The sequence below is a fragment of the Sciurus vulgaris genome, assembly GCF_902686455.1.
Source record: "Sciurus vulgaris genome assembly, chromosome: 2".
Classification (NCBI taxonomy): Eukaryota; Metazoa; Chordata; class Mammalia; order Rodentia; family Sciuridae; genus Sciurus; species Sciurus vulgaris.
The window spans coordinates 175,349,978-175,361,823 of NC_136462.1; the positions used below are offsets into that span (position 1 = coordinate 175,349,978).

Genomic DNA, 11,846 nt, shown 5'->3' on the forward strand with positions numbered 1-11,846 from the left:
GGTGGCTCTTCAGGGGTCTAGCCCCTGTGTCTGCCCATCCAGCCTTGCACCCCAGATAATATTAACCTGCCTTGCAAACCGCCCCCCGCCCCAATCCTGCCACCTCATGACGCCAGGAAGCTGTCCTTCCCCTCAGATGGAACTGTAAGCTATAAGATGTCTAGAGAAGGTCCCATGGGCGGGGTGCACTGATGACCCCATTTCTCCCCCCAGGGAGAAAAATAAAAATAAAAGCACATGGCCATCTCTCAGTTGTTCAAAGCCCGTTTGGAGCAGGCCGTAGAACAGATTATCTTAAGCACAGCCTTCTGGAGTAATAAGTGTGTGGGGCGGGACTCAGGGCCATCCTCGATCCACTCCCCGCTCCCCCAACTCTGCTTTGGGAGAGTCCTACATCCTTCGCATAGAGATGAAAGCGTCCTCTGCCTTCCCCTCTTCCACGACTGGAGTGCAGTGGCGGACTCCGTCCCAGCAGCGGGTGGGGTGGAGGTGGGAGTACCAGTCCTCGGCTAGCGACCAGTACGTGGAGCGGGTTGAGGAATTAGCACTTTGTCGGGGTACCTGTTCCTGGGGCAATCGAGGCCCGAGGGCTGAGGAATCTCGGCGACTGGGGAGCCACGGGGTCAGGTCGGGGTTCATCTCAACGACGTGACTTGGCGGAACCCAGCGCGCCACCGCCTCCCTACACACATGCACACACATTATTCGCAGAAAAGCCGGTTCCCGCCAGTCCAGGAAGAGAAAAAGGGCGGCGGGGCCATTTTGGAAAAGAGAGAAGCGGAGGTGAGTTGCAAGCAAACCCGACGACCCCAAACTGGGAGCGCCGCGGGTTCCGCAGGCCAGAGCAGAACCCAGGGAACGCACGGCCCGCCTAGTTAGATAGGCCACACTTCCCAGAGGAGGAGAGGGAAGAGAAAGAAGTACGGAGTTTAAGTCCCGACCAGATCCTCCACTATGAATGGAGGAGGCGGGACAACCAGCGGGCGTGCCCCTGCGGAGGCCCCCAGCAAAGGGGGTGGGGCCAGCGGCGCTTTTAAAGCGGACGCCCGCGACGCTTTCCTAGACTCGACGCAGTCGCACCAGCCTGAGACTCTGTGGTCCTATCAAACTTTCCAGAAAGTTCCCAGCCCTGCCCTGGCCCAAACCGTGCACCACTTGGGTTGGCGCGCGCGTTCCGAAGGAGTCGGGTCTAGACTGGCCTAGTCGTCGTGGGCTCCCAGGAGCAGTCCTCTCGCGGGTGAGGGCGCCGGGCGGGCGGGTGGGACCGCGCCCTCCGAGGCACTGCCTCCTGCGCCCGGGCGGGGCGTCTGAGCGGCATTAGGACCCAGGCGCGGCGCGGGGGTGTGTTGCCGGCTCCCGCCCTTGGCTTGCCGGAGACGCCAAGTTAAGGGTCTCGAAGCGCCAGTGCGTGGGGTGAGAAGCCCGGGCGTGTGTGTATGTGTGCGCGCGCAAGCCCGGGCGTGTGTGTGTGTGTGTGTGTGTGTGTGTGTGTGTGTGTGTGCAGCTGTCCAACGGCCAATTGCCCGGGCCATGGCCATAGCCATGGCCACCGGGCACGTGTTCCATCTCCAGCCGTGTGGTGGGTACTTGAACCCGCTGGTGAGGCGGAGGCCTGGCGGGGAAGTCTCTGTATTAGGCGGGGACGTGGAGCCGTCGGGGGCATGGTCGCGGATAAACGCTGATGTAGCTAGCTTTAGCAGACCGGGGCGAAAGGCTGTGGGGATCTCTCAGCCTGGGGCGGGTGTGAGTTCGGCGCCCGAGAACTAGAATCGGGAAGGGTGCGCGCGTGGCGTAGGGTGGCCCAGGAACGGGTTTGTGGGCACTGCGCGCTGGATCGATCGAATGCTCTGACCTCGCCGTCTCGAAGTTCTTAAGTGTTTGAACCTCTGTTGTAGCCAGTGAAGAGTTGGGGGCTCGGGGGTGGGCAGGGTGGAACTGTGGGGTCCCAGCACCCCCGAGCGCAGAGCTCTTCCGAGCCCGGCATACCGCCGCCTGGGAAAGCCTCATCTCACATTCGTCTGGCACCTTCTCTCTGGCGCTGCCGGGGTGTCCGCCAGCTGCTGGGGCGCCGAGACCGCAACAGCCTCTGGCTCGCCCACTCATCTGAGGGACCTCCTCGCGGCCTGGCCAGGAGCCGGGTTTGTCCGGCCATTTACCTGCACGTGGGGCACGGGATTAGAGTAGGTGATACCGGTCCCAGCGACCTTGGACGCTACCTTAACCGCCCGCGCCCTTCCTCCTGGATGCAGCCAGCTCCCATCTTGCACGTATGACTGCATGCTGCCCCGGGTCCGTCTCCAGGAGCGTGGAGGCGTTTTCCTTTGGGGCGCGCGGCCCCTCCTGTGCTTCCTTGCTGTGAGGCATAAACAGCCGGGACCATCCGGGAGCTCGCGCAGGGAAAGTGCATAGTATCCCCCGCCACACACACACCCCGCCCCTTCTCCCTTCTCGACCCAGGGCTCCTCCTCCCAGGCGGACCTGAATGGTGTCAACGCCCAGGGAAGGAGGCGGCTGTTGGTCGCCCGGGTTGATCTTTTGGCACGTGAGGGAGTCGGGGAAACTGCACACGCGATGGGTATTTGTGGTCCCTGAGATGGGTCTGAGAGGAAGAGATGTCCAGAGAGAAGGGTCCTGGCTCAGATGCTGGACTTGGCAGCGAAGCCTGGGAGCTGGTTTCAGTCTCCTTCCAGTTCCGTAGGCCAGGACTGGATTCTAATGAAACCTGGATCATTGAACTGGACACTGTTCATAATTTGGAGGGGGGGACATCCTGAGAAAGTCTCCTCCTCATCCCTTAAATACCTGGGCAGCCCCTAGCAGATGGGCTAAGGAATTTAATTCCTTAAGTTAAGGCTGACTTCTGGCTCTGCAGGGGGGCCTCCTTCCCTAGTGCTGCTGTCCCCTACCCCTCTTTTTCCCCAGGGTGGCCTGGAGCAGATTCCTGGGACAGATAAGAAGGAATAAGTAGGGTAGGTTGCAGGTGGGCATAGAAGAATGGGACTGGTGGCAATTCTTTGACTTTCTTTGCAGAGAACTCTTCTGCCATGTCACAGAATGGATATCTTGAGGATTCCAGTGAATACTTTTCAGGTGTGTATTTGAGAAGTTCCTTCATCAGAAGTCTCTAGGGGACTTTGCCCACTCACCAGGGTGCCCATGGCATTTGCCACTTACCTGGTGCAATGCTGGTACTGGTCTTTTGGACCCCACCTTGCAGGAGGTCGTGGTATGGTGAGAGGGGCAGCTGATGAGCCCTGGCAGGCCCTGGAGTGCTATGGTCCTGGGAGGGCTGTCTGCTCCTCCTGGGCTACTGGCACCACCTGGTGTTCTGTCCCATGGTTCACTGCTACAGTGCCCTGATATCTGGATGGATCCTTAGGCCAAATGTTGTATATTCTTTATTCCTCATCCTGCCCCAGAGGGAGGGTCTGTAGTTGCCCCTGCTTGCATAGGTCTAGCTGTCCTTATCATGTCTGGGCTGGCTGTGTGCTGCCTGTCCTGCACTCAGCCCCATAAACTAGCCTGACCATCAGAGAGATGTTTAGTGGGGCAGTGCTTAGACATAGTGAGGATGTGCTTTTACTCAGTACCCCTAGGGCATGGACGCTCCATGGGCCAGATAAGTTATGTGGCTACACTGTATGAGGACATGTATGGGGATGAGGACATGGCATTGCAGGAACCCTGCAAGGACCTGATGGCACTAGCTGGGCAGGTTCTTAAACTGGAGGTTCAAGAGCTAAAGCTAAGAGAAGGTAGAACCCAGGGTAGGGAGAGAAGACAAGGGTAGTTGCTGCAGGGGTGGCAGAGGGGAGGCTGGGCAGATTGGGGTTTAGGGAGCAGGTGGTTTTAAATAAGGCAGGAATGGGGAAGAAGGAATTTGTCATGAGCTCTATAACAGAAGAAGGGAGGACATCTTTTGACCCAGTAGTTCTCTGGGCTCTGGATACAGTGCCGACCTGGGGCTAGGGGTCGCCAGCCTCTGAGCTCAAGAGGTTGAGGGAATAAGGACTGGAATGTGAGAAAGAAACTGGTGGGTGGGAGTGGAAGGTGAGTCACTGGCCGGTGTAGACGTGCTGATGACCCGTCCCTGTCCCTGCACAGGTGTTTGTCAGGCATTTGTGAGGTCTGGACTACAAGGGCCCCTTTACTGGGGGCACCCACAAATGGAGAAGCAACCATAGAACTGTCTGAAAGAGATGTCAGCTGGTCTAGAAAAGAGGCAGGGCTGGGTCAGGCTGTGAGCAGGGTTCAGGGAAGAGGAACATTTGCATGTTACTAGGAAGTCTTCCCATAGGAGGAGTCCCACCAGGGGTGTGTGTTGGGGTGTGCTATAGAAATTGAGGGGCAGTAGGATCTTTGCCCTGGGTATCTGGCACCATAGAGGAGAGGGGCATGATAGGGCAGGGTTGACATTAGGCCTACTTTGGAGGCCATCTTCTCAGGTTCTCTTACCTCCTTGTGCCATGTCTGTACTGGGTATCTCAGCCTTGATGTTTGGCCCCTTCTACCCTCCCTGGGAGGAGGAACTCTAAGCCCTGTGCCAATAAGGCAGTGGGGGAGAGGGGATCATCTGGCTACTCCAGTAGCTCCTTCCCCCAGGTCTCCTCTCCTGGGCATTCTGGGAGGGTAGGGGCTAGGCAGTCTTATCTGTATTGTTGCTCTTGTGCTTTGTCCAAAGTTTATAGAACAGACATGTTGTTCTCAAGCTAAAGGGCCAGAATAGTGCAGGGACCTGGTTCTCACAGCTGGAAGACACTGGATAAAGTCACCTGGCAGGGGATCCAGCTGTGTGCTAATTGCCACACTCTGAGGTGGGGCTAGGCAGACTAGAAATTCTGCCTCCCCCCGCCAAGACTCCCTTCCTGGCCTAAAAGAGGCTTCTTACCTTTCACTGAATGTGCCCTGTAGAACAGTCTAGGGGTGCCTACTCCTGGGTCTTGGAGCTCCTCCTTTTGATGTGCAGCACTGACGGCCAGGCCCTCTTGGGTCTCTCTTGATGACAGCTGCGTCTCTGGGTTGCTTCAAGAATGATATGGATGATACCTCTGAAGTCCGGGAAGAGAGCCTGGGGGATGAGGCCTTCGACACAGTCAACTCCTCCATTGTATCGGGCGAGAGCATCCGATTTTTTGTCAATGTCAACCTTGAGATGCAGCCCTCTAAATCTGGTATGGGGCTGCAGCAGGGACAGGCTGGGGGAGGGCAGGAACTTGGGCAAAAATGACCCCGTTTTACCAAGAGAGACCTGAAGAGGTGGCCTGGCACCCTGAACTCTCCTACTTTTTCTCCAGGTAGTGAAGAGACTTCTGGTGGCTGTGTGCTCCTACACACCTCACGTAAGGTGAGGGTCCATCCTGCAGGTCCATCCTGGGGTCTCTACTGGGGCTAGAGGGAGCTGCTTCTTTTAGATCCCTCATGCTATTCCTCTCCTTGGCCAAAGGAGTTCCTCAGCTGGGATCTCAAACTTGCTCAAGGCTGGGCCTTCCCTCCTGGAAAGGGGTTGTGGTCCTGGCAGACAGGGGCAGCCATAGACCATTAAAAAGGAGGGGCCCAGGCAGGGACAGCAGTCTCATTCATGGGCCTGAGGGTTTCGTGCTTGGGGTCCTCACAGTACCTGAAGTTAAAGAACTTTGGGGAAGAGATTCGAGCGCGCCGGGATCTGGATGGCTTCCTGGCACAGGCCAGCATCATCCTGGATGAGACAGCCACTTCGCTGGATGATGTGCTGCGGACCATGCTGAGCCGCTTTGCTCAAGACCCCAACCACACTGAACCTGACTGCAACTTGGACCTACTCATGGCCAAGCTCTTTACAGATGCCGGGGCCCCCATGGAGGGTAAAGGTAAGGTTTATCTCCCTGGCTGGGCAGGGGAGGTTTGGGTGGGCAACTGCAAACACCTTACCTCTCCTCTCTTCTCTGTCCTCAGTCCACCTGCTGTCGGATACCATCCAAGGGGTCACTGCTACAGTCACAGGGGTGCAATATCAGCAGTCGTGGCTCTGTATCATGTGAGTTGCTGGACTATGGCCACCACATTTGGCCCCTCTATTTGTCATACTGGAGCTAGGTGTTTTATGCCCCTGCAGAGGCTGGCCCACCTACGAGTATACAGCTCTGGCGGCACATCCAGTTTGGGAGGAGAGGGTCCTAGCAATTGATCCCATACTGACCATATTGTCTTTTTTGGTCACTAGTTGTCAAAAGTCAGGGTTTCTGGGTGGGTGTGGCCCCAGCTCCCAAGGGTGGCAATTGTGTTCTGTGCGCCCTTCTATCCCTGCCAGCTGCACCATGAAGGCCTTACAGAAGCGGCACGTGTGCATCAGCCGCCTGGTTCGCCCACAGAACTGGGGGGAAAACTCCTGTGAGGTTCGCTTCGTCATCCTGGTGCTGGCCCCACCCAAGATGGTAAGTGCTGCGTGCCTAGATTGGTGGTGCTTTGGGATAGGTCAGCAGCCCCCAACAGTAGGCTTCTCAGAAACACAGGCTGTTCTATGGAACAATGTGTAGAGAGCTCTAGGACTATAGCTTGAGCATCAAAAATGGGCAGACACTACTACCAAGGGACCTGGGCCAGGAGGAAAGCAGGTTGTCACGGTGGAGGCTTGGGCTTATGGCTCATGGATAGGGTTGGCCTTGGCCGGGTTTTAGGTCCAACGGGCCTGGACCTTTTTGAAAGTCAAATAAACCAGCAGAGTGCATATACGTCTAGTGAGACATGGCTGGGAAGTATTTGACTTTACTGTAGTTTTATACCTGTGATCACAGATTCCAGATTTTGTTTTTGTTTTCCCAGTACTGGGAAACCTGGGAAGACAGGGTCTCTGGCCTTGAACTTAGGATCCTACTGCTTCACCTTTCCAAGTATCTGGGGTTACAGGCTTGTGCCCAGCTGATCTCACAGATTTTTATTGCTTGGGAGAAGACTGATACCTGAATTTATAAGAAAAGTACTAGCTTGATATTTGTCCTGGTGATCTGCCAACTGGTAGAAATTGTGACAGGGCTCACTAATGCCTGAACTTTGGGAGAACAAAACTCACTGCTAGTACACAGGAAGAGCATCTGCCACCTACTTGGGAATGCCTGAGTTTGGCAAGGGCAGGGCTTCCTCTCTTCTATACAGGCTGCAGATACAACTCTCCCATCCTCCACCCCCAGAAAAGCACCAAGACTGCAATGGAGGTGGCGCGCACATTTGCCACCATGTTCTCCGACATCACCTTCCGCCAGAAGCTCCTGAAGACCCGCACAGAGGAAGAATTCAAGGAGGCCTTGGTGCATCAGAGACAGTTGCTCACCATGGTGATGCCAGGAATGAAGGAATACAGCATCTTTTCCCTTCATGCCCACAAACACCCGCAGGTACAGGATACTGTTGGGTATAGGTGGGAGGGAGCCTGATTCAGCTGGGGCTAACAAGCACTGTTCTCTTCTCCCCAGCCTCCAAAGTGCACGGACTTTGTTCCTTTTGGGAAGGGCATCCGGGAGGACATCATGCGCAGGTTCCCTGTGTACCCACTGGATTTCACTGATGGTAGGTAGTCCTGTGGCTCATCCAGCTTCATCCAGGGACATGTGTATCTGTCCTGCATCCCCAACAAACCCTCTGTCCCATCCCCCTTTCCTAGGCATTATTGGGAAAAGCAAGGCCGTGGGCAAATACATCACTACCACCCTGTTCCTCTACTTCGCCTGCCTGCTGCCCACGATCGCTTTTGGGTCCCTCAATGATGAGAACACAAACGGGGCCATTGGTGAGGGGCTGGGGCTGACCAGGGTATGCTGGGCAGGGCCCTGGGCTGTGGTGGACCCTGACCCCCACACCTCCACAGATGTGCAGAAGACCATCGCTGGGCAGAGCATTGGAGGCCTCTTGTATGCACTCTTCTCTGGGCAGCCGCTGGTGATACTGCTGACAACCGCACCCCTGGCCATCTACATCCAGGGTGCAGTGGGGGTTGAGGCGGGAGATGGTGCCCAAGGTCCTGGGTCCCAGCTGGGCCCTGACTGCCCACCCTGCCCCACTGCCTGCAGTGATCCGTGTCATCTGTGATGACTATGACCTGGACTTCAACTCTTTCTATGCATGGACGGGCCTGTGGAACAGTTTATTCCTCGCGCTGTATGCCTTCTTGAACCTCAGCCTGGTCATGAGTCTCTTCAAGAGGTGACTGATCCTTCCTCAGCTGTGGGGACCCTCAAGGCTAGGGACCTGTGTCCTTAGGCCAGCTCCCAAGGCCTTATAACCCTGGGGTGGATGGGGTACCCCCACTTTTTCTCTGTTCCATGGAGCTGGGGTAGGCTTATTGGGCAGCCTAGGGCCTGATCCTCTATGTATGGGGGTGAGGGTGATCTGTACAGATGAAGAGAAGCCTCTCCCTCAACAATACTCCCCATCTTATGAGGCACGTTGCCTCCTGGCAGGTCAACAGAGGAGATCATTGCTCTCTTCATTTCCATCACATTCTTGCTGGATGCTGTCAAGGGAATGGTCAAAAGTGAGTGCAGAGCTGGTGGCCACCTGCTGCAGGGCAATCTAAGCTGAGATGGGAGGCTTTGGGTCTTGGCCACATGGGGCACAGACTGGGTCAAGCTGAGGTTGTTCCTTCCCATGGTCAGGGGTGCTCTGGGAGCTTTCGCTGGCAGAGAGCAGTAGGCCCGTGTGCTAGAGGGTGACAGGGCTTCCCCAGACAGGATCAGAAATAAGGAGGGACAGGCCTGATGGGGTGTCAGAAACCCATCATGGAACTGGGACTGATATGGAGACATTGGGTGGATGGGCAGGTTAGTGGAGTCCTGATTGACATAAAAGACCAGAGCTCTCTGCTGCTTCTCACCACCTCTGCCTCCCTTTAGGAGCTCTTTCCCTTCAGGGTCCCACTCTGTCCCTTCAGAGTCCCCACCTCTTTCCCACTCCCCCTGTTCCTGCGGTGGGAAGCTGGGCCCCAGCCTTTCACAGTCTATATAACTGAGGCCTGTTGGCCCATTCTGCAGTTTTCTGGAAGTACTACTATGGTCACCACTACTATACAAAAAGGACTTCATCTTTGGTGAGTCTGTTGGGTGTCAGTACCAGCCTCAACACCAGCCTGCACACCACACTCAACACCAGCTTCCTGGCCAGCCCAACGGAGCTGGCCATGACGGGAAGTCCCAGTGCTACACATTCAGGCCGGGCAACTGCAGTGCTCAGCCTCCTCATCATGCTGGGCACGCTTTGGCTGGGCTACACCCTCTACCAGTTCAAGAAGAGGTGAGGGGGCCTGGGGGTGAGGGGAAGGGCCACATGGCTCCTAGGCCATGCTGATCTGCTGGCTGTCCCCAGTCCGTACCTGCACCAGTGTGTGCGCGAGACCCTGTCTGACTGCGCCCTGCCCATCGCGGTGCTCACCTTCTCCCTCATCAGCTCCTACGGCTTCCGGGAAATTGAGAGTGAGTGGGGACTCACAAGTGAGTTGGGGTGGTATAGGCTTGCTGGGGGGACTGCAGGCTGAGCAGGAGCCTGTCTCCTGCTGCAGTGAGCAAGTTCCGCTACAATCCCAGTGAAAACCTGTTTGAGGTGGCACAGATCCATTCACTATCCCTGGGGGCCATCGGCAGTGCCATGGGCCTTGGCTTCCTGCTCTCTCTACTCTTCTTTATTGAGCAGAACCTGGTGGCTGCTTTGGTCAACGCACCAGAGAACAGGTATATAGGGCTGGAAAGGGTGGGGAAAACACGTGCCCAGCCCTCTGAGGGCTACTGAGGCTCTGTGCTCATATGCTGCAGGCTGGTGAAGGGCACTGCCTACCACTGGGACCTTCTGCTCCTTGCCATCATCAACACAGGACTATCACTGTTTGGGCTGCCCTGGATCCATGCTGCCTACCCCCACTCCCCATTGCACGTGCGGGCACTGGCCTTAGTGGAGGAGCGTGTGGAGAATGGGCATATTTATGAGACGTGAGTGTGAGAGTAGCCCCTGGAGACCTGGGGAAAGAGCCATGTGGACTCTGAGGTGGGGGGAGCCTTAGGCCACTTGCGACCTAGGGAGGGATGTGGCCCAGAAGTAATACAGCCCTAGGTTCACATGTGGCCTAAGATGGGCCATGTGGTCTTTTGCTCTGGGCCCCTGCAGGATTGTGAATGTGAAGGAGACACGGCTGACATCGTTGGGTGCCAGTGTCCTGGTGGGCCTCTCCTTGCTGCTGCTGCCCTTCCCACTGCAGTGGATCCCCAAGCCTGTGCTCTATGGCCTCTTCCTCTATATTGCACTCACCTCCCTGGATGGCAACCAGCTCTTCTCACGTGTGGCCCTGCTGCTTAAGGAGCAGGTGGATACCTGGCCTTGGGAGGGAGGATAGGGTTGGGGACATGGCCAACCCTGCCTACACCTGGTCACTGCCACCTGCAGACGTCGTACCCACCCACGCACTACATCCGGAGAGTGCCCCAGAGGAAGATCCACTACTTCACAGGTCTTCAGGTTCTGCAGCTGCTCCTGCTGTGTGCCTTCGGCATGAGCTCCCTGCCCTACATGAAAATGATCTTTCCCCTCATCATGATTGCCATGATCCCCATCCGGTAGGGACAGTTGGAGGGTGGGGACTGGGCAAGAGAGTCCTAGGGCTGGGAGGTGGGTGGGCTGGGTGGTACCCATGCCTTCTCTTTTCTAACCATTCAGTGCTCATCTTCCTGCATTTTCCTCCTCTCCCCAGCTACAACCTGCTGCCCCGAATTATTGAAGCCAAATACCTGGATGCCATGGATGCTGAGCACAGGCCCTGATTAGCAGGCCCTGACCATACCCACTTCACCAACCCTCCTCACCCTCCCCGGCTGGCTCTGTGTCTGTGTAGGAGGCGTGGGGTCCGGGCTGTTGCCCTGTGCTGTGTTTTCACAGCTCTCAGGCCTGGGGTGCCTGGACATTGTGGGGGTTCAGTGTGTGTGTGCTCACCCCTCTCATTAGCCTTTAGTTTTGGGTCAGGAACTTTGCTCAGGGCAGTTTCTGCCCTTGGTGGGACTAAACAGGGTGGATTTTCTTTTGATAAAAGAGTCAGATGTCTGAAAGAAACGATTTCCTTGATTGTGTAAGGAACTCACTGTGTGCACATTAGAGAATAAAGCTCCTGTTTCTATGTTTCTGTGTACCACATCCTTCTTTGCTATTCCAACCAGACTCGGGGAGGGGAAACGTGTCCTGTGTAAGTGGAATGAAAGGGACTGACATTGAGTGCTACCTGTGGACCCTGGCCTACCTGAAACAGGGACAGTCCAAGCCCTTGAATTACCCTGTTGCCCAACACGTGGGGAAAATAGGAACAGCTCATTCCAAGGCCCAGGGAGGAGAGGGTTTATGGGGTGTTGTGCTAGTGATGGAGGGGAGAGCAGGGGCTGTACTGCTCCCTGCTTGGAGCATTGACAGAGGGACTGAGAAGATAATGGCAGATGGGAGGACAAGGGGACTGGTCTGGTGGAGGGGAGAAAGTACCGTGTTCTGGTTTGTTCATTTGGTGGTTGGCCAGGGTCCATGACAGTGGCAGCCAGCAGGAGGGTGTATGGAACTGAGGCTCAGGAAGTGCTCTATGTACCTGGGGGCAGCAGCAGTGGCAGATGAACAGTTGGCTCTCAGACTTCCCTCATTACCTTGTAGGATTCTGGCTAACAAATGCCCCAAAGATGAAGGTATTTTGCACTTCAGTGACAGATAGAAGATGTGCCATATCTAAAACTGAAAGGGACTAATCTCTAAAGTATGTGAAGAATTCCTGCAATGCAATAAGAAAAAGCACCCCAACAGGACAGGCAATGGCTGTGAACAGAAGAAGGAGCCCAGAAGGCAAACAGGAATGGCAAAGAGAT

General features: G+C 56.0%; 1 protein-coding gene across 3 annotated transcripts; it reads left to right on the top strand.

Annotated features, from left to right (window-relative positions):
• The first annotated feature begins 1,065 nt into the window (after positions 1 to 1,065).
• Positions 1,066 to 11,130, top strand: SLC4A11 (solute carrier family 4 member 11). Of its 3 annotated transcripts, none has more exons than XM_079129144.1 (20): positions 1,066 to 1,237; positions 3,031 to 3,090; positions 5,007 to 5,171; positions 5,295 to 5,344; positions 5,615 to 5,846; positions 5,932 to 6,013; positions 6,287 to 6,410; positions 7,164 to 7,367; positions 7,446 to 7,539; positions 7,634 to 7,759; positions 7,838 to 7,951; positions 8,040 to 8,172; positions 8,430 to 8,503; positions 9,000 to 9,258; positions 9,331 to 9,437; positions 9,524 to 9,692; positions 9,774 to 9,947; positions 10,123 to 10,318; positions 10,399 to 10,568; positions 10,703 to 11,130. In XM_079129144.1, exons 2-20 carry the CDS (start codon positions 3,045 to 3,047, stop codon positions 10,770 to 10,772), a joined length of 2,589 nt encoding a protein of 862 aa, XP_078985270.1. In that variant the 5' UTR covers positions 1,066 to 1,237; positions 3,031 to 3,044; the 3' UTR covers positions 10,773 to 11,130. The 3 variants fall into 3 exon arrangements, with proteins under 3 accessions (XP_078985270.1, XP_078985272.1, XP_078985271.1); XM_079129145.1 differs by lacking the exon at positions 1,066 to 1,237 and adding an exon at positions 1,318 to 1,583; XM_079129146.1 differs by lacking the exon at positions 7,838 to 7,951.
• Positions 11,131 to 11,846: the final 716 nt, after the last annotated feature.

What these genes read in the sequence shown, in the direction of transcription:
- SLC4A11 (XM_079129144.1), top strand. Translation starts at nt 3,045, where the DNA reads ATGTCACAGAATGGATATCTTGAGGATTCCAGTGAATACTTTTCAG. An exon ending in GATGCAGCCCTCTAAATCTG is followed by an intron (nt 5,172 to 5,294) that starts GTATGGGGCTGC and finishes CTTTTTCTCCAG; the next exon opens with GTAGTGAAGAGACTTCTGGT. An exon ending in GTCATGAGTCTCTTCAAGAG is followed by an intron (nt 8,173 to 8,429) that starts GTGACTGATCCT and finishes GCCTCCTGGCAG; the next exon opens with GTCAACAGAGGAGATCATTG.